The sequence below is a fragment of the Talpa europaea genome, assembly GCF_964194135.1.
Source record: "Talpa europaea genome assembly, chromosome: 10".
Taxonomy (NCBI): domain Eukaryota; kingdom Metazoa; phylum Chordata; class Mammalia; order Eulipotyphla; family Talpidae; genus Talpa; species Talpa europaea.
In genome coordinates this window covers 29,909,411-29,931,675 of record NC_140077.1, presented here as the reverse complement: position 1 = coordinate 29,931,675, position 22,265 = coordinate 29,909,411, and the positions used below count along the sequence as shown (strand labels likewise).

The following is a 22,265-nucleotide window of genomic DNA, read 5'->3' as shown; positions in this document are numbered from 1 at the left end:
TACCTAGTTAGGAGGTGACAGGAGATTGTTGCACCACCACTCCCTCCACCCCCATATCATAATGCTCTTCTTTCTAATGGTATAAAAACAGAGAAAGGATATTAGGGCATTGACAGAACTAACCCAACTAAACATCTTCAGCAAATTGAATGTCCTTGTCAGACCTCATTGCTCTCAGATATGAAATGAGAGGTGCAGGGTTGGCCTGAGGATGCACAGCACCTCTCTGGCTGTGTTGTCCCCTAACCTGAATCTCTCTATTGTCCTGGACTTTCACATATGCCCTCCCCCATCCCCACCCAAGGAGGTGTGTGTTTTATATCTGCCACTTTCCAGACCCTCACATAAATTCAGTGTTTCCTTAGAGTTATCTAGCACACAAGCTCCTAGTCTGAGACTATTGACCTCTCAGAAGCAACATAAGCCTAGATAGGAGGTCATAGATGTGGAGTTAAGAATGATTTATGCTGTTTATTGCTCTTCGCTTTCTGGACCCAGAGGCGCTGCTCAGCCTGGGCTGCTACAATTACCACAGCAGGAGCAGAGGCAGCACCCTCCACCAGCCCCAGTGGGAGGGAGCGCCTCCAGGAGCATGAGGGGCCAGGACTGGGCCTGAAACAGCTTAAAAAACAATGTTGCTTATTTCTGTCTCCTCCCCTGCTCTTCCTCTGCTCACACCTCTCTCACTGAAAGTCATGGCAGATAACTCCAGCACTGAGGGCCCCACCATAGCACTAAGCAGTCCTTGTCTCTGGGCTCAGTGGGCAGGCATCTACAACTATGAATAAATCATTAAAAAATAAACAAACAAACAAACAAAAACATAAATAAATAAATAAATAAATAAAACTCTGAAGAGGAGCTAGACCATTGTCTGTGACCCAATTTTGGTCCCAAGATCCTGGCAGTTACTTTTTTTCTGCCCTACAGCCACTTAGCCTAGAGGCAGAATCACTGGCAGAAAGTACACAGTAGATCAAGGAGACAATATCCTTGAGTTTCTAGCTAGAAAACCAATTGGTCTAAAGATAAATATGATTCCTAACAAAATTTCAGCAAAATTATTTGTATATATGAATAAAAATCTAAAATTTATAGTAAAAAGAAAAGGAACAAGAAATCCAAAGCAATATTGAAAAGGCAGAAGTTTAAGAACTGTTGCTTTCCAGTTTGAAAAGTTATGTAGTTATAACCTGTGGCAAGATGAATGGACAGATATATAAATCAACAGGATAGAAATAGAATCCTTAAATAGATCCCCACAAATACGGCTAATCTGGTCATTTGTCATTTTTTTTTAACCTAAGTTCAAAGGAAATTCAATGGGAAACAACTGTTAGAACTCATGTACCGAAAACAATGAATCTTGACTTAAGAAAATAACTCAAATTAACTCAAAATGAAAAGCATAGATATGAATGAAAAAGATAAAACTATAAAACTTTTAAAGGAAAAGATCTGAATGACTTTAGTTAGACAAAAGTACAATTCATGAAAGAAAATATTGAGCCGTTGTACTTAAATAAAATTAAAAATGTTTGCTGTGGACAAAACAAAAGGGAATGAAAAAGCAAGGTATAGACTGGAAGAAATATTTGCAAATCACATATCCGAGAAGAGACTGGTGGCCAAAATCTAATAAAGAACTCTAAGTTAGCAACAAAACACAAAAATAAAACATGTCCAAAAGTTTTAAGGAAACATTTTACAATAGAAGCAAACAAAACAACAGAAAGTTACTCAACATCATTAGTCCCTAGGGAAATGCACATTAAAATCACAATCAGATATTACTACACAGTTATTAAAATGTTTAAAATAAAAAACAAAATGAAAAGTGAAAACTGATTTGTTAAAGATGTGCTCCTATATTGCTTTTGGGAATTCAAGTGGTACAGTCACTCTGAAAGAGTTTGGTAATTTTGTAAAAAATTAGCCATATGACCCAGTATCACCCCAAGCCATTTGACCTGTCATATGACCCAATATTGCCCCAAGAAAAATGAAAACTTTCATTTACACAAAAACTTGATCACATGTGCTTGGAGCTGTTCTATTCATAATTTCCAAAAACCAGAAAGAAAACAAACTAATGTCCTTTAGTGGGTGGATAAATAAAGAAGTTGTAACATCCTTACAACGAAAGACTATTAAAAATGAAGAGGACAGATATATGGAGATATGCAACAAGTTGGATGAATCTCAAAAGCATTTTGCTGAATTAAAGACGCCAATCTCAACAAACCTAAGGAATCTCAAACATAAGAAAATAATTCCATGTATATGATATTCTGGAAAAGTCATAACGGTAGGTATAGAAAGCAAATGAGTGAGTGCCAGGGGTTGGGGTAGGAAGGTTTGACTTCAGGGAACAGCAGGAGATCTGGGGAGCAGGACCTGCCTGTATCCTGACTGGTAATGGTTACATGAAACTGTATCAGAAAAGTATACACACAAAATGCTATTTTACTATGGGTAAATTTTTAATTTAAAAATACTAGAGACTTCATATTCTATTTCCGTTATTTTCACCATGATTGTTTTTGCTCAGTGTGCCCTAAAAGGGTGTGACTTTTTGGTGTCCTGACTCAACACTGTTCTGCTCCAGAAGGGCATGTAAATGTGTGTGATGTACAGTGTGCATGTTTACATGTGTGTGCACATGTTCACAATGCAGGATGCACAAGGTAGCTTGTTAAAAAACCTGCTCTCCTGCACTTGAGTTAAAAATCTCAAAGACACCGGAGGAGGGTCCTACATGGCGCACAGACCTCTCCTGACGCCCACTGCTCCCCTCAGCAGTGTACATCGGTCCTTCTGCCTGCTCTGCTCCCCGCTCTGGCTGGGTGAATTCTCTCACCTTCCCGCGCTTCTGACTGTACCCAGTGCTTGTATAGATAAGTTAATTAATTAAAAAAATATCTCAAAGACAAGATGGACTGAGATGGAGAGTAGCCTGTGTTCTGGTCTTAAGTTTATCAGTGACTTCTCCTGGTAATGTTGCCACTTGTAGCAAATAAAATTACAAGATGCCCAACATGAGCTTCATATAAACAATGATAGTGTTGAGGATATGTATGTCCCAAACACTGCAAAATATAGTATTTCCTTGTCAGCTCAATCCCATGGGATGGAGCAAAGAGTAAAGTCTCCTTTATTAGTACTTTGGGACTAATTTAAGCCACGTGTATGTGCTTAATCCTGCATTCATTCATTTGCTCACTCTTTGAGTAAGTGTATTGAGAGCCTAATATGTCCCAAGCCTCCGGACTACCCTGGTGAGCAAGAAACAGCACCAGTTCTCTAGCTTATGGAGCTAAAATCTAAAGTGTAATGGATTTGGCCACTAGGCTCCCCCTGAGCACACAGAAGCTTTATCTTAAATAAAAGAAATAGGAAAGACAGCTGAGGCTTCTGTGTGCTCAGGGGGAGCCTAGTGGCCAAATCCATTAATCACCTGCAAGGTAAAGTCGGGGCTGGCTGGGATAATGCCCTTCCTTCATCTTCTTCTCAGAAGTCACCAGGCAACCTGAGGCCAGTTGGCACATGATCAGCCCCCACCCCTTTATGCTTCTCCTCAAGGCCACTATGCTATCTGATTGGGACGCTGACTCTTGGGGGACTCTTGACTTGGCTGGCTGTCGAAACCCTCTTTCCTATGGGCAAAAGGGCATGTTGTGCTGTGTTGCTCAGGGTTAATCCAGATACCCTAAACTGCTGACACCACAAGAAGCTGCCCTGGCCTGCCCAGTGAATAGGAGCATAAATGTTAGCAAAAGAAGGATGAAACTGATGATCTATGATACAACTAAAACTGGTTAGATGGCCTGTTCGTATCAATTCATGGAATCCTCAAGTATTGAAGAGAATCAACCCACCTAAGGGAGCTGACAATTACAGAGGGAGATATGTAGAAAGACAGATAGATTCATCAATAGATAATATATGGGAAAATAGATGATTAATAGATAGATGATAGGCAGACAAATGGATGTATAGATGTAGAATAGATTTCATGTGAACAGTTTAGAGGCTGAAATGTACTGTCTTGTCTTCCGTAATCGGTTTCTATGCTTTGGAAAAACTGGACCAGTTGGTTCGACTTTAATTTCTAATTAATTTTTCTATCTAGTCATTGTGAATAAAGCAGCATGGTGGGACACCCCATGGATAGCAAAATTAAAAATGTAATGGCAACCTATATTTTAATGCCATCACAATATTTGCAAACATTTTCAGTTGTAAGATGGTTATCCCCACTATGATAATTGAATTTATCTGGTGCTTCACAACCATGTATCTTTAACTATAATTTTAAGTAAAACTGACTTTGTATATATCCAATATCTCTAAACATTTTGCCAATATGATCTCACAATAATTACTTCACTCTTTTGATTGATGCATTGAGATTCAGGACAGAGACATTCCAGAACTGAAATTCCGAAAGTCACCACCATTTCACAATCAGAATTTGGGATTAAATTCACAGATAAGTTTCATGCCATAAGGATGAGAAATATCTTTTGCTCGTAGATGGCTCTTTAGGGAAAGTCTGTAAACTTCCCTCAACAAAGTCACTAATTCAAAAGTCATTGCATGTATTTGCCCTCCCAACCCTCAGGAGATTCATTAGGCTTGGAACAGAACAGCCTCACCTCTGCTGTGACCTCACATCTCCCATGCCCTCCACCCTGTCGTAGAACATGCTGTACCTTCACATGAGAAGCCATGTGGAGACATAGGTGGTCACTGTGGGCCATCTGTGGAGGGACCAGCCCCCTAAAATAGACACTAATGTTTGAATCAGGTGTAGTTTGCACTGGAAGAAATGCTCCTCGTCATGTCCACTCTGGACCAGGAATTGCATGCTTTGCTACTTGTTTCACAGTGTTATCTGCTTTGGGGAGTATAGACTAATGGGGAGGGGTAGAATCATGAAGTGCTTTTATTTTTCCCAGCTGTGTTGTGTTGAGCCCCTCTTTCTTGTGGCAGAAGGACAGATTGCTAGGAAAGGGGAGACTAGAGGCAGAAAAACTTGTGGTGTTTAGAGCAATAGCTCCACCAAACACTTGGCAGAGTTGGTGAGGATGGGCAGGAGAGAGATGTAGACAGCAGGAGTGCAGTCTTACAGGGACCTCAAGATTTGGGGGCATGTGGCTGACATCAATTCTGGAGCTGCTACATGTCCAGACCCATTCACATTCATTCATCAAAGTAATTCATACAAACATGCTGCTCGGCCTGCAAAGTTTCTCCAGAGAAACTTTGCAAAGTGGCAATCTTATTGTTAAAATAAGACAGTTGAGGCTCAGAGAAGTGAATTGACTTCCCCAAGGTCACAGAGACGTCACAGAGACATCACAGAGCACAACATAATTATAACTTTGATGTATCGATGTTCTTTTTATTAAACTATGCTGCACCCCTCCCCATGCCTTGGCTCCAGAAGTAGGAAACGCCTCATTCTTGGGGCACATGGCCCCCACTGATTCCAAGGAGCGTAAGGTATTCTGAAATCCTAGCACTCCCAGGGTGAAAGCCACCTCTGCAACAGAAAATTAGGGCCATTTCCCCCTGTGACCTCAAAAAGGTATGTTGCCCTTTTGGCCACCGAGGGGCTCGCTGACATTAGAACTGAGGAGTGTCACAAGGTCCTCAGTCTCTGGGTGACCAGCCTGGCTCAGGTCCATTCTATTGGGTATGGGTTCCCCAGGGAGCTTCACTGATGCTCACCCATGGGTGGCGTAAGGGAATGGTGCATTCCTGCTCAAGTGGCTGGCCAACGCAATGGAGAATGAGGGGCTGGAGATGCAATTGTTGGCCGTAGTCCCCGCAAGAGTCAGGAATGTAAATCTCCCACCAACCTTTTGGAGGGACAACACACAACCAGGGTGTCAGAAGAAAGGACCTCTGCTTGGCCCACCCACACTCCAGGGATCAATATGTAGGGTGCTTGTTTTCATAGACGTACACATACTTATTTTTATATATGTATGTATATATCCATATATATACAAGTAGTGTGGATTTTAAACACTTTTCAGTAGCATTAATGGAATTATTTAACTAAGAGTTTGGAGATTGGCAGTGTGTGTGTTAGAGACAGACAGACTTAAAGGGTACAAATGCTATCAGCCAGTTCACCTAGTGGGCGTGCGCCCCCAAGTGGCCGAGATGGAGACAGGACTCTGACCCTCAGCCCCTCCTGTTCAAATTGGCCCTTCATGCTGTGAACTTCCTACCGCAGTGAGGGACAGGAGATCCAGGTTTGGGCTGGTTTTTTTGTTGTTTTTTTTTTTTTTTTTCTTTAAGAGATCCAGGTTTTTTCTCCAGCATGTCCCTGGAACATTAACGTCCTGTATCCTGGGTGTTCATCAGAGAAGGGACCAAGCAGCCCCTCTTCTGCTCTGGGAGACGGTCCCGAGGCTACCACAAGTTTGCTCTCATCCTGTAGGCATACTTTAAAAGCTAGCCCCTTGTAAGGGGCACTTTCTTTCCTCCAAACAACAGTCTCTTCCATTAGCCAGTCTGTGATTCTGTCCACCCCCACCTCACACTTCTTTACAAAAGCCCTTAGAAGACTTCTGCTCCTTAGTCTCCCATCTGCCACTTCATTTAGTCCTCACACTTCTTTGAGGTAGGAATAATCTCCCCCAGATAAAGGAACAGGGCAGTGGGGGGACCAGAAGGAGAGGGGCTGGGGGTGAAGGGTAATAGAATAGGGTAGGGGGGAAAGTGCTTTACTCAGTCTCACATAACTTGCCTTATTCTAGGGCTTCTAGATGAACTGTTCTTCCCATGACATCAGAGCTCCCGCCTTCCTGCCTATAAAGCAGCAAACAGAATGTCTATTTGGAAATGATCAGATTCATTTCATTTTGGCAATTATCTGGTTAATTTGATCAAGGCAGCTCTAAGTATCTTACCGGGACATTATGCATGCGCAGCTTTGTCTGCTCCAGTATCATTTACTTCTGTATCTGTAGCCAGTGCTGCTCTGCCCAAGTGCTGCCTGGAAAGTCCTTAGCTGTCAAGCTGCCCCCACCACCACCCTCGGATAATAAGAATTCAACTTTTATTTGGAGCAAAAGTTCCCAGGGGTCACATGGCCCAATAACAGAAGATTATGATTTCTTATTGGTTTAATAGCATCTATTTTGTAAGTCTGAATGTACTCTGTTTTAATTGGATTTGTTAAAGGAACAAAAGGGAATAGGTGCCTTACAATTAAAATAAAATATTAAGATTATTAGTTTAACAGACTAGAAATGCCTTGTTCATCAGCCAATAGATTCAAACACACAAACCAACTCCACGACATGGGAAGGCAAAGAGCAGAAGTCAGTTCTGTCACCTTCACCCCACGAAGTGAGAAACATTAATTCAATTTCAACCCAAATGGCTTAGAAGTACAGCTATTGCCACACAGACATTATTGCATTTCTTCCACGCAGTCACTATCTCCCTTGCAGTAAAGAAACTGGGGTCCAAGTCAGCTGCTTGGCAGGGGGAGTGTAGAGGGGCCTTAGCTTCCCATTTGCCATCTCAATGCCCTCAATGCCATCTCAATGCCCTCCTGAGCTTCCTTGAGCTTCAGTTCCCACTTCTGTAAGGAGGATAATAAAAGGGGCTGGTCTCCAAGGGTGAGGGGTGAGGGAGTGAAAGCTTCGGAAGGATAGTTGTGACTTTATGGGGGGTGGCAAGGATAGAACAACATCACTGATCAACAGTGAAGCCGGGACTCCAGGATTCCACTGGGGAGAAGCCCGAGTCGAGTCACATGGTCCAGCGTCCTTACTTCTTTAAGACACAAGTCCCCCAGAATCACTGAGTGGGGAGCAGATCACCTCAAGTGCCCTGTGGGGTGTGCATTCTGCACCAGAACCCCATCGGGTCTCAGTGAGACATGCTGAGGTGCGGGCACAGTAAAGACATCTCAAACTCAGTGTATTCAAAATTGAGCTTGCTGTCAGTCGGTCCACCAAGAGGCTTCTGCCCCTGGGGAGAGCAACAGCATCTCTCAGTTGTATTCATGCCCCACATGGTGGCTTTACTCTCAACACCCCTTTCCACTTACACCCATGGTCAATCCATCAGGAAATCCTGCTTTACTCTATAGTCAAAATACATCTAGAATCCCCCATTTCCCACCATCTGCTCACATGCCTGGCTAGACTGAGTCACCCATATTTCTCATGGGAACATGTGCAGAAGCCTCCTACTTTGTTTTCCTGCTCTGGTCTTTGCAATCTGTTCTCCACAGAGCTGTCAGAAAACACAGCCCGTCCAACTACTTTGTCCCTTGACTCCAGCAACCCTTCAGCAACCCCTGATTCATCTAAGTCAAGGCCAGAGTCCTTTCTGTCTTCCCCATGGCCTCCCTGGCCTCCCTGACCTCCCGAGGGACTCCTCACCACGCTCTCCCGTTCTCTCTCCCGCATCAGCCAACAGAGCCCAGTTGTGCCTCTAATGTGCCTGGCAATCTCCTACTAGGGCCTTTGCTCCAGCTCTCTCATTCCTCTAGAAAGTTATTCTCTCAAATATCTGCTTGGCTGATCTCCTTACATTCTTAAAGATTTGGGGTAAATTTTACCTTCTCAATTCAGTCTTCTCTGATCCCCCAATTAATGATGCAAACTTACCCCCACCACAGAGCCACCCATAGATCCTCCTTAGTTGGCTGTTCTTTCTTCCATAGAGCCATGGCCTAAATATATTTTATGTGGGCTTTTGGGTATGCTTAGTCTTCATGTCTGCCTCCCACTCCCTGAGTGTTTATCATGCTTATTTGGCGTCATTACTGAAGCATTCAATACTGTCACCAGTAAGAGACCCTCTGCTGATGACTTTGGGTAATTAGATAAAACTTGCTAGGAAGGATGTGAACATGGCACTTTGTTTAGGACAAGCAGCTCTTGAGCATTCTCCAGAGAAGGCTAATGCCCATGACTTAGCCATCTTGCCTGTTCCTTACATGTTGTGTATATAAGGTCTTAAAAGAAATCAGGCATGTGAACGACAGGAAATAAAGGTGCTATGAAGCCACGGGACTGGGATCCACACCCACCTTCACTACAACCTGGTTTTAATCATGAGCTCAGTTTATGATCTGCAAAATGGGTTAGGATATTGCAGGTTGTTGTGAGGAGTGAAAGAGGTGATAACTGTATGTTACATGTCTAGTGTGTGGTGGGTACTCAGTAAGTAATTATCTGGCCCCTACAATCGGTGCCTTTGTGATGGTAAATAACACCAACACCGATAAATTCACCAAACAGCACTATTTGCGTTAGTTCCCTCAAAGTAGTTCTCTCAGGACTCCCTGGTGGTCATTAATTCCAGATACAAGACTAGCAGAACAATCTTTGTTATTTCCTGGGAACAAAAGTCTGAAATCTTCTAAGTACAAATAATTAATAATAACATCAATAATGAGAAAATGGAAATATAACAATAACTTGTTGTTATGAGTATACTTCTGACCACTTTTAAACTCTAGGGCTTGCTACAGCCCAAGTTACTCCTTTGCTCATTCAATACATTCATTTATTTGTTTAACAATCTTTATATATATATATATATATATATATATATATATAAAGGGATAACTGGTTGTGTGAAGAAGTAGCTCAAACACTAGTTTCCACCTGTTTGTGGAGCCACAAAAATGCTCCGGGAGCCTCAGAGAGCCACACACTTCCCTCCCAAGCTTGCCCAGGTAGCTGCCCTTCCTGACTGGGGCTCAGTGCCAGCTTCCTCCTCTCTTAAATAATGAATTAGCTCGCGTCTGGAGTTTGTAAATAAAACACACCAGGAAAGCTGGCATTTCCAAAGTTGCTTACTCAAAGGAGGAGAGAAAAGAGCAGAGTTTAAAGTGGTTATTATTTGGCAAAGTTAAAGCAAATCAATAAATACAGGGCCACCACCAGAGAAAACTTACCCTGTCAGTCCCAGTTCCTCCTTCTGAAGTGTGAAACTTTGTCACCAGGCAACAGGAGGCTTGGGACTTGGTGTTGATTAACGTAATCTTGAAACCAGCCAGTCAGGGGAAGGACACCCATGGCTGGAAGGGTCTCCAGGACACCCAAACTTACTTGCTGGCTCTGCTTGCTTCCCACATGGAGGAGGGAGCCCAGCCTCCTGGGGTGCTTGCAGGAGCCCTCCTGCTGGTGACTCCCAGCAGTGCAGTGGGGGAGGGCCACAGAACAAGGCCAGAGCCCGCTGGCTTCCATGGCGACCACTGGAAGTAACATTGCTAACTTGGGATAAAAGCCACCTTTGCCTCTTTTAAGGAACAAATGTCTGATACTTCCAAAGGAGTCCTATAAAATATCCATTTCCTTAGAATTTCTCCACATCTTTTTTTCCTGCTCTTTGGTTTTTGAAATGGCTGTCTTTCGTGTGTTTATTTGATTTTAATTACTTCCTGCAAGTTCCTTTTTGTGCCCTTTTTACAGGATGAAATCAGAGTGACTATAATGCTTATAAAAATCGGAAAATCCTATAATCCTATATTCTTTTTCAATTAACATTGTTATTAGATGCCTATATGTAGTTTCTAAATCCTCCAGTTTGAATAAATGTGTAATGCAGAATCTGGAGTATTTTGCTCTTCCTGTTGTTTCCAGTCTGGCACCATTATGAATAATGCTGCCATGAATATATTTGTACATGTTTAGTCTCTTTGTTCAGTTTTTTTTCTTGAAATTAAATTCCCATAAATGGAGAAAATTGGCAAAAACATTAACATCGGTATGCAAATAATAAAATAACATTGTAGAAAATGCATATATAGAAATAAAAAATGAGTACTATAAATTATACCAACCAGCTGTAAATCAGGGAATAAGTAAAATCATTAGTAAATAATTTTAAATCCACAAAATCAACCCAAACAACAAAAATTTTGGAATCTACAAAAAATGTAAAATAGTTTGAGCTAAAAGATAAAAATAAAATAAAATATCAAATTAAAAAAATAGTTAACTATAAAAATTGATGAACACCACCACTATTTTTGTTTAACCCAAAATAAAATAAAATAGATTATTTGATTTAGACAATAAATTACAAATTAATTACAAATGAAGGTAAGCACAAACTTTAAATTACCAAAATCCTACTCTCTAGTATATTTCTAATTATAGTATTCATGAAATATGAAAATCATAAAATACAGATAAACAAAATCAATATTTTAAGAAGTAAAAAACAGACCATAAATATATTTTAAAATGCAGATATGTAAAACCTTATAAAATTAGAGATGCTTAAGCTCAGCACCTGGAGGAACTTCATGTTGCATAACCTCCCAGACTTCCAGATATCTATAGCATCATGTTTATGGTGTGGTTGTGCAGTAATAATCTGGTAACTTTGCTAATGCTCATTTTTCAAGTGAATGCCTGCAAATATACACAAGTTACTAGTTTGTCATGTAATTGCCTTCCAAGATTTTTGCTGTTGCTTTTTGTTTGCTTTTGTTCCCCCTCCCAGCATGAGTGAAAAAGCTTGTCTTCAGAGGCAGGGATCGAGGTATGAACCTGGCAGGTGCTGTCTGCCAGCCCTATGTGGAGTGTTCATGAGAACGTGCTCTGCAGGGGTCGGACCTTGGGGTGGCTCCAGCGAGCGATCTTGAACTTGCCTGCTTTGCATGCCACCTTTAACCCCAGTGGAGATAATGGACACTTTGGTGGATCTTTGAGAAAATTAGACAATAGGCAAAATGTCTTAGCAATCTGTATGCATTAGACAATTATTAATTGCTCTTTTACTGGGTCTAGAACTGTATGTAAGAAATGAAGTCAAGAATTTATAACAAGAAGGGTCAATATCCTGTTAGGACAGGGAAGAATCTCTGGTTGACTCTGTCTCTTTGTGGTTTCTTTTGGTTGGCCCCAATTAACTTCTGAGGAGATACCAAAAAAAGTGGAGATTTTGTTTTTAGTACCAGTCTCTTGGCTCCTCACTGGAAACTTTCCTCATACCACACACCACCTCATGAGTTCCCCACTCTAGATCCTCACCCAGCCAGATGCCGGCAAACACTTGCCCTGTCCTGAGATGTAAACCCAAACCCATTAGCAGACATGCATTTCTAATTTACCCAGATGAGTATAAAGCATACCTTTATACTCATGGTATAAAGATGTGCTTACTCACCTTATGGTTTCTGTTTTCCTGACACCTCCAACCCCAGGAACACACCCCTCAGTTACTCACTGATCTGTCTTACCATAGCCTCATGTCTGTCTTGTGAGGGAAATGCAGGAGAATTTGGCAGCAGGATATCAGAATGTGTCCACGTTAGCTAATAAGCCTGGGTTTCCTTGTGGGCCCTCCTTGGGTGCCTGCACATTATTTTCTTGGTGCCCCAGAGCTAACCCTAGTCCCCAGCCCCAGAAGTGAGGAGGAAAATGGACAGAGAAGCTCAGATCCATTCCTTCCTAGGCTGAGACAGTATGGCCTCTGCCAGACCAGTTCCTTCATAGAGACCATTTGGCCTGGGCCAGGCCCCCTTCAGGCTGCTCTGCCAGCCTCCCCGGGAAGAAGTAAGTTCCCGGGCTCTTCCTCTGGCATGCACTGGTTATAGGCTCAGGGCAGTGTGGAGGAATTAGGTAGACCTAATCCAAGGGGGTGGAGTTAAGGTAAGACCAGGAGGCGAATGGGGGGACACTGATATTCTAGAATAGGGAAGGCCACAAGGCCATGTGACAGCAGTACTCCAGCCTCTAAAGCACTTCTAGGGTTTGAAGGACAGAGATTTGATTAAAAATGGAGCAACATGGATAAAAATTGCTCCTCAAAATAAGGAAGAATTTGAATGTTCGGTCTAGCTGTTGACCTCCCTTAAAGATCTGATTTGAAGATAAGGTTCCCATTTTTTGAAGTCACCCAGAGGAGTTTAGACCCCTGTCTTGGACTTAATAAGATGTCTTCTGGGACCCACTGTGTTAGGCTACCTTTAGGTTAAGCAGAGCAACCCCCCAGCCCTCACTGACTGAGTTCCTCCATTCTTCTCTGCTGCATCTCTGATTGACTAAGGCCTGCACTCTTGGCCTACAGACCCCATGTCAGATACTTAAGAGGCTCCTCACCCTTGTCAACTGCTAGGTTGACTAGGCAAGTGATCTGATTCACAGGTGACATAATTCTTCTAAGATCATTCAGAAAGATATTGACAGAAACAGGCAGGTCTTAACCAGAGCTAGCCTTCCTTCTTACCACTCTGTTCTTTCAGAGTAGAAAAGAATCAACCCGGCCCTGATCATCATCAACACCTACGAGTACTATTCCCATTGAGAGACCCCATGCCCATAGGGGCCCATGCTCTTATGAATCTCGCCCATGGTGGCTCTTGTACTCCTAGCACTCCTTTGTGACAGATGGGGCCAACCCTGTTAGAAGGATGAACTGACAGCTGTTCAGAGTAGTCAAGTGGTGCTCTGAATTTGAAACCCAGGTTTTTTTAATTTAAATTTTATTTTTTATATTCCCCATACAATTACAGGCCCCTTATTTTGATCCCAAGCCCTTCTTTCCCCGCCCCCCACCCACCATAGAGTGTTTCTGGTTCATAGTTGTTTGTCGATTTTAATATTTTCTGTCTTATAGTTATTCTTTTTGAAACTCAGTTCTATTGACTCCAAAGCCAGTACTCTTTCCCATGCTGTCTCCTCCAGACCCCAGGAAGGCTTTGGAACACCAAGAGCCATCTCTAATTTAATCTAAAATTTATACTATAATGGCAGTTTATTAACTATTGAGACACTTAAAACTGATTATCAGATATTTACAAAATTCACATAGGTTGTTCCAAGAATATGAATTGCCTTCATATTAATATGAATTAAATTTTTTTAAAAATAAAACCCACCTTTGGTTATGTGTCCTGGCACTGTTGGTAGTGGTGTCCTTTTCTGATGGTAACAAAATGATGGATCTTCCTTGGAGCTCATAGCCGATGAAGTAGGGAATAGGCTGGTGAAATGCCTTTATCTTCTGTACACCATTCCGTCTGGTTGCATAGTCACAAAAGACCATAGATAAAATTCTAGAACCCTTCCTGGAAGGGAAAATTACAGTGCTGTCTCTCATTTCCTGGATTCTCAAAGGCACGATGTATTCCCCTATTCCTAGTCCACTGTCAACTTTCTAAAATAAAGTCAAAATTAGCAGGTTCAGGACATGTCCTTTTCAATGTGGCTAGAGCCTAATATCTCCAGCCTGGACTCTGCCCTTGTTTCTGGCCTCTAAAACAGGGACGGTGGCAGGCTCATAGACAGAGCAGGAGAACAGGATCTTCACTTGAGCATTTGCAAGCTAAAATAATAAATTGGACCATGTTTCTCCTCTGTGGTTGTGCACTTTTGTTGTTTACCCAGCTAAAATGGACCAAATAGATGATTTCCCTACTAGGGAGGAGAGGTGGATCTCAGCCTGGAAGTTGTTTTCTGCTTTTGGAAGGGAAGAATTATGCCAAGGAAAGAACTGAATGAGGAAGGATGGGGAACCTGGGGCAGGTGATGTGATGGTGGTGCTGTGGTAAGATGAAGAGGTGGTGTCCCTGATGAGGCATGTGGGTAGCCAGGCCTTATGCAGACAGAGGCCTGAAGTGTATATGGTGGAACAGAGAAAGCATGTGAGAGTGTGGTCCCTGAGCGCCTGAACAGGACTGAGACAGAGGCCTGGCTAGGAAGAGGAAATATGACTTGGTGGAATATCTCGAGTACCTACCTGGTACTGAGAGTAGAAGGAGAGTCTCAAGGAGACAGAGGGGGAAAGAAAACAGCTGGAAAAGAAACTCTGCAGAGGTGGAGAAACAGGGGTCTGCAAGTTTCTACTGAACAGAGGGGGCGCTTCATACAGAAAGCCTTTTCCCCATATCTTTCCCAATACTACATTTTGTTACACTTTAAACTCTTTCCTACCAGATTGCTCAAAACCCAGTATTTCTTTTGTTTAATTTGCATTTCTTAATTGTGCTTGTAGAAGTTTACATTGGTGCAGCCTTTTTAAAGGACATTTTCACAATATGTAGTCAAACTGAAAATACCTGGACTCTTTGGCCCAGTGGTAGCACTACCAGAAACTTATCAATACCCTCTCAGAAGTATGCAGATTTATGTCCTGTGGTGGTCATGGAAACATCATTTGTTAGGACAAAGTCTTTCATGGGGGTCAGGCTCAATCAATGCCGATCCACGTGTATGATGGTGTCCTGCTGCTGTAGAGAGGAAGCCAGACAGCAATGGGAGCTGGTCTCCTGAGACCTGTTATGCCAGTGAGGCTGGGTGGAAACTTAAGCAAGTCCCTTGTATGATGGATTTTTTAAAAATTGTAAGCATATAGGTAGGCATATTGGGACAACTTTTCTGAAAACTTTGAAGTGTGGACACTTCTTGGGAGCAATATGAACTAAGAGTCTTTTATTTTATTATTATATAAATATCTATGACTTATTGTATGATTTATGGCCTTCTATAGCATTTTCATTTTTAAAATCACATTCACATGTATAATATGCACATGGACAAAGATGGCCAGGATGTGGCTATGGGAAGCCCAGTCTGAGCTTGGGCCTGCTTCAGCATGTCCCTGGGACTTCTCCATGTGCCCACTAAGGCAGAACATGTTCCGGCATTCCCTATGACCAACACTGACAGCCAGATCCTAGTCTTAATTAGGTTGTCCAAGAAGGGCTTAGAGTGTGGTCTTGTCACCCTGGCTGGGAGTGTTGTGTGTGCTTTGGGACGTCTCCTGCTTCTCTGACCCCACAGGGCCCCCAAAATTGCCACCTCTCCCCTGGCCCATGCCTTGAGATGTTAGCTCACCACCATCATTTCTGTCCCACAGGAAATACCCGAGCTCCGAGAGGATCATGCTGCAGAGGTGGCAGGTACATGACCCACCCCCCACCCCAACCCCTGCCCCAGGCCCAAAGAAACCTTCTGTGAGCGAAACTCAGAAAATAGCTCAGACTGCAGTGATGAAGAGCGAGAATATGTGGATTAATCAGCAGGGATCTCGCTTTTTATAACTGACCAAAATGTTACAAATACTTCCCTGCAAAGATGTCAAAATTGAGGGTGATTCTTGAGCATTGGAAGCCAGAGCTGGGACTGTCTCTGTGTGTGTGTGTGTGTGTGTACAAGTATGCATGGCCTGTGTGCACACACGCTCCATATGTGACCTATATGTATAAATGAACACATGCAGTTGGTATATGAGTTGTTTTTTTTTTTTTTTTTTTTTTTTGTCCTGGGAAGACACTTCCCAGCCCAGATGGATTGATATTCAGCCTAGGGCCCCCAGTGAAAGGAAGGGATCCCAAGAGGACAATCCTAGGGAGCACATGGCCACAAGAGAGAGCTTCATGGTCACTCCCTTCTGAAATCCCTTCCCAAGGAGTAGGTCAAGGAAAGGAGTGACCCCAGCATGCAGGTCTCTTATAAGAGACAGTATCTGCATTGAGCTGCTTTTTCGCTTGTTGGCCTTGGTGGATTTCCCCCCATCAGAGTCCCTCTCTCTATCTTGTGGCTCTATGTCCTAGGGCTTAGAGAAACAGGAAAACAAGTGTCAACCAACAGGCAAGGATAGGGAAAAAGATTCCTAGAATCCCAGAGGAAGACGGGTGTTCACCCCACCAAAGAGGGCCTCTTTCTCTGAGGCTGCAAAGTCCCTTATTTATTTTCTATCATAAGGGGGTCTGGCAAAAAGTTCATCCGTAACATTTGTTTTATTATTTTAATCACCTTTTGAGTATCACATCCAACAGTTACACTAAAGAATGCTTTTTCCTTGGCTTTGAGCTGCTCAGCTGTAATATATATTTTTTCTGGCCAACTTTATTTCCTGAATGTATTTGCCTCAGTTCATGCTGAACTGAGTGCAGACTCCCTGAGTCAGCCTGATTCATGCTCAAGGTAGACAGGGAGTGGTGGGTGGATGTGTTGCCTGTTCTCATCTGTACAGCAAGGGTCTCCTGTGTATGGAGAGCTAGACTCCTGTGACCTTCAGGAAATGCCAACCGCATTGGGTTTATCCTCTCTTTGTCTCTTCTGGTAGAAAAGGGACATCAGCAATTTTGAGTATCTCATGCACCTCAACACCCTGGCCGGCAGAACCTGCAATGACTACATGCAGTATCCAGTGTTTCCCTGGGTCCTGGCCGACTACACCTCACAGGTACAGTGTTCATGCAGATGCTCCATGGGTGCCCTGAGCCTTTCTGACCCTCACAATCAGAGCACCCTAAATTAGCACACAGCTTCTGCCATGAGGTTCAATCCATCTGGGGCCCAGGGCAGCTCTCTGCTCTGGTCCTCACCCCAAGGGAGGCTTTTGGAGTCTGTTTTTCTGGGTTTCTGTCCTGGCCCCACCTGTGGAGGGACAGCCCCAACTGTGATGATGAGCTTGACTAGGAACCACAGCCAACAGGTGCTTTAGGGAGCTGCTGGCCTTCCTCCCGACCATGAAAATGAATGAATCTGCTCAGATATTGCCATCAACCAACATTGGTCCATTAAGTGAAATGGGTCAAAGAATTTTTTCTTAGAATGACTGTGTACAAAGAGGAAGAGGAAGAGAGGATACAGAGACCTAGAGAGAATGAATGACTTCCTTCTCTGTAGTCTGACTTCAGTAACGGAGATGATGGCATCTACATAAGCCAAGATCTGGACTGAGAAGTATAGCCATTGGGGAGGCTGATGACTTTTTTAGTCTCCGTTCTTGGACCTCAGTGGTCAGGGGAAAAAGGTGACCCAAGGTGACATTGTTGGCTCAGTGCTGAAGCAGTGACCTGACCACCTGCACAATGGCCATCAGGAGGTATGCTAGTCTGTGGTATGCTAGCATACCTTTATAGGTATGCTATAGAGGGCAGAAGGTGACTGGGTCTTGGTTAGACCAGCCCTGGCTAATCCTGTCTGCGGCTGCTTGGATAGCTGACCCCCACGAGGATTTGGAGAGGGAGACTCCATCTTTTATAACCTCCTTTTTCCACTTAAGCTATTTAACCACATAAAACTTTTCTCACCGATCACCATTTTTATCCCTGTAATGATCCATTTAAGGGCAAGTTACTATAAAATTGAAACTTACAAATCCAAGTTTTTAACTGACACTTTGTGAAGTGATGGTTTACTAGTCCCTTTTGTTTAGTCCCAAATTTTTATTATTGACCAGCATCTAAAAAATGGAAGATTTATGCTAAAAATCTGAATTTCCAATATTTTTTTAGAGCATAGGGAGATCTGGCCACCATGAAGTCCCATTCTGCCCTGGAAAAATCACTGTAGCAGAGCGTGGGTGTCCACATGTGCGTCACTCACGGGGGTCTTAGAAGTGCCTGCTCCACTCTTGCCCCCTTCTGTCTTCTATAGGCCTTTGGAAAGGTGACAGGCCCTGCCCCCCTAGGGTACCTTGGTAATTCAGTGCTTGCAAAAAAAAGGGGGCTATAAAGAAACACCTCCTCCTGTCAAGTCACACAAACCCTGGGGAATGCATACTTCTTCCGCTGACACACAGAACATCTCTGCTCAAAGAACACAGCTCTCAGGGCACCCGTCCTGAAAACCTTCAGGTCCCCACCACTGTGTGTCCCCAAGGGCAAGGAAAGTGGTGAACACATGTACTTTTATTGCCCAGGGAGCCTCCAAAGCCTGAGGCCATTCCTCTCCTCCCTGCACAGATAACTTCTAATTTCCTAGAAAATCAGCTGGCTTCTAAGCAAGGTCCTTGAACTATCGAAGCAAACTGTTCTGTGAGGGTAGGAGCCAAGTGCCTCACAGACAACAGGAATTCTTCTGAAAATCTCTTTCTGGTAACTGGTGGCCATGTTCTGATTTGGGTCAACTTGGAACAGGTTCAGTGTGAACTCAATCTTTCCCTCCTCTCATTTTCTATCTCTCCCCTATTAAGTCTTTGTGGATCACTGCCTCCGGGGCCATAAAACCCCAGCACGCCTGCTAATCACCAGAGGGGGGTCAGACCAAACGACAATAAACCAATAAAGAGAACCATAAAACTAAAGAGCGTGGCTTCCGAAGTCTCACTGGGGCACAAGAGAGGCTGAGGGGAGTTAACTCCAGCTGCACATCTGCCTTCTAGACGCTGAACTTGACAAATCCCAAGACTTTCCGGGATCTTTCAAAACCTATGGGGGCTCAGACCAAGGAAAGGAAGCTGAAATTTATCCAGAGGTTTAAAGAAGTTGAGAAGACTGAAGGTGGGTAGATTCTCAGCTTGCTTTTTCTCCTGCAGTGCTGCCTATTTGAACACCTTGAGCTGGTAGTCAATGACGGTTTAGGAGATCAACTAGTCAACCATTGCATTTGAGGACAGAACTCTCTAATCTAGTGGTCTGTACCCTGGCTGCCTTTTGGCTCTATAACCTAGTTTCCAAACTATTCATGTACTTGTCACCATTATACCTTTTGCCACCTTCACAGGCATCTATAGTCTTTGTACCTTAGTCTTTGTCATGAGCTCTAGTCCCTTCTTAAATACATGTATTTTTTTAAATGAATATATTTTTAAAGAAATTTTTCTATCATATATTTTATGCTATATGTATTCATTTTCTCAAATGCTTTGAAATACATATATGTTAAAATAGGCAACTTCCATCCATGAACCATGCAGAATTCCCCTAAGGACAGATTCTTGGCATGATAAGGAGGCTCCTGCCATATCCTGCACAGCCCCTGGGGCCACCTGGCCTCTACCCAGGGTCCCCTCTCTGCATGAGGCTGCCACTGAAACTTGTTTGGGGGAGATGGGAGGAGGTAGACAAATAAGCATGTCCTCCTGGCCCTCCTTATCCCCTCTTGAGGCAAAAGTTGAATCAATATGACCCCTCTCAGCATCCCAGCCCAGGTGCTTCTCCTCTGGCTGCACCTGGCATTGTGGGGTGCTTCTCACAGAGGCAGGCCAGAGGACCATTAGCTCTCACCAACTGTGTCCCATTGTAGGCCATTTGTCTCATTCTCTCCCATCTCTCCTGCTTGTGCATTTGCGTGACACATTGAGTTTGGACATTTTTGTAAGTGCACCCACCTTGCAGACCACTCTGAGTTAGAGAACTGCACAGTGTGAGGGAGGCCTTAGGGCAGTGTAGGCTGGCGGTGAGTGGATGAGCAGACACATGTCCTGGGGCTGGCTGGCTCAGGCTTCTGCTGAAGGTGCCACCCACTGGTTGTGCCACTAGTTACTATGTAAGTCAATCTCGAATTTGCTCTGGTGTCTCATCTGAGAAATGGGGAGAGTGAGTAGCACCCATCTTAGGGCTGCTGTGTGGATACAGAGCTGATAAGAGAGAATGCACAGCCGGCCTGATGCCCCACAGATGGCAGCATTAACGTTGTTCCTGCTGGGATGTCCATCTGGGCCCTGTATCTGCCTCAGAGGGAGCAAAATGAAGAAGTTTATACTCCCCTCTAGAAACACATGGGGGTAGCCCTGAGTTCATGCCTCCCCTTCTCATGCAGGTGCTTCTATTCTAAGAAAACAGGAGCAAATGTTGCTGAATAGACTGTAGGCATGTGGGGCTCCTGACCCCTTAAGTCAGGAGCACAGCTCCCCATGAATCCTCAGTCCCACCTTCCCAGGGCCTGGCTCTGCCTGCATTCCTGGGGGCAAACCATAGGTCTTGAATGTGCTGTCACCAGGGGTGGGTGGGTGTTCATGACATTGGTGAGCAGAGCACAGAGGCCCCGTCAGCCCACAAGAGTCTTCTAGGGCTTACTGTTCAGCATGGGCTGGCCGATGCGTCTCAGCACAGGTGGGAACCATCTTTTCGTTGCAGGAGACATGACAGTCCAGTGCCACTACTGCACGCACTACTCCTCAGCCATCATTGTCGCCTCCTACCTGGTCCGGATGCCCCCCTTCACCCAAGCCTTCTGCTCTTTGCAGGTGAGCTTTCCTGCATGCTCACTACATGCCTACGCACACACACACAGAGCAAGAGAGAGAGAGAGAGAGAGAGAGAGAGAGAGAGAGAGAGAGAGAGAGAGAGAGATACAGCCTGCAGACTACAAGCTGGGTTCAGATGAGGCAGGGACTCGTCCACTAGAAATCACCTCTTTAACCAGTGAGTCCCTGGATGCTGGCTCCAGGATTCAGGGGTCCAGCTGAGGCAGGCTGCGCCTCATCAATGATACCTGTATATCTGTCACCAGTCTCAAAATAACTAAAAAATAAGAAAAGATAGACATGGAAAAATACTTAACATAAGTTGATTTTAATAGTAAAGGAAAAACAAGAAACTTAAAAATATGCTTGAAGGTAGGTGGTCAAAAATTAGAAAAATAAACACAAAGAAGGAAGAGGGAAAAGAGTATCATTGATGGTAACAGAATAAGCAGTTAGGCTAAATCCTGCCTCAGAAGAAATAAAGTATTTGAAGAGCCAAACTATCCAAATGACCTGCCAATAAACTAGCAGACCCTTATGCCAGTTTAGGATTGCCAGATTTTGCAAATAAAAATCCAAGGCACCCAGGTCAATTTGAATTTCAGATAAACAGTGACTTACAACTAAAAAAATAATTTGAATTTCAGATTAGCCAGGCTGCCACCCTCTGTGAACTGAAAGTCTGACTCTGAATGGGGGGGCAGGGTACCAACAAGAGGAACTGGGTCGCTCCAGAGCAGCTGAGATCTTTTTCTTCTCTCTTCTCTCTCTTTTTCTCTCTTTCTGCTTCTATCCCTGAGATCCTACTTCCAAGGTTATCCGAGGGCCACAGCTTTTGACTTTGGCTATAACCCAGCCAGAGCCAGCTGGCTCAAACTCCAAAGTAAATACACTACAGGCCCAATTTTAAGGCCTGACCTGATCCAGTACTTGCAAGGCACGAGCCACAGGGGGTCACAGACTATTGAAAATGCAGGGACTTGCTCTGACAGTTAAGCTTCAACAAAGGAGAATGAGTGCCAGGAATTGTGTGTTTGGTCTGACCTCCCCAGCAAGGTCATTCTGTGTATCACTCAAATGACTTTCACCCTAACAGACCCCAGGCCCTGGGTGGGAATAAGTAGGCAAGGTGCAGGCACCTTCTCCAACAAGAAGCAAAACCCCTCCTGTCTTTTTCTCGGCAAAACCTCCTCTTGCATTGACAGCATGGATTGTCTAGACATTGTATAACCCCCGCTCCCTGGAAATTCACTCAAAAATAATAAGTGAGCTTCCCTTGAGCGTTTCTCAGGCAACAAGCATTTTAAGTAAGTTTGGTTTGGAGAACAAATGGTCCCAGAGCT

General features: G+C 43.8%; 1 protein-coding gene across 1 annotated transcript in view; it reads left to right on the top strand.

The window, feature by feature from the left end:
• The window catches only part of WDFY4 (WDFY family member 4), a gene marked incomplete at both ends in the record, with an annotated part of 204,919 nt that overhangs the window by 155,239 nt on the left and 27,415 nt on the right, over positions 1 to 22,265 (top strand). Inside the window, 4 exons of the mRNA XM_084245258.1 lie at positions 15,859 to 15,901; positions 17,071 to 17,190; positions 19,117 to 19,234; positions 20,813 to 20,922. Of these exons, the coding sequence (XP_084101384.1) occupies positions 15,859 to 15,901; positions 17,071 to 17,190; positions 19,117 to 19,234; positions 20,813 to 20,922 (391 nt within the window). The remainder of the gene's footprint in view (positions 1 to 15,858; positions 15,902 to 17,070; positions 17,191 to 19,116; positions 19,235 to 20,812; positions 20,923 to 22,265) is intronic.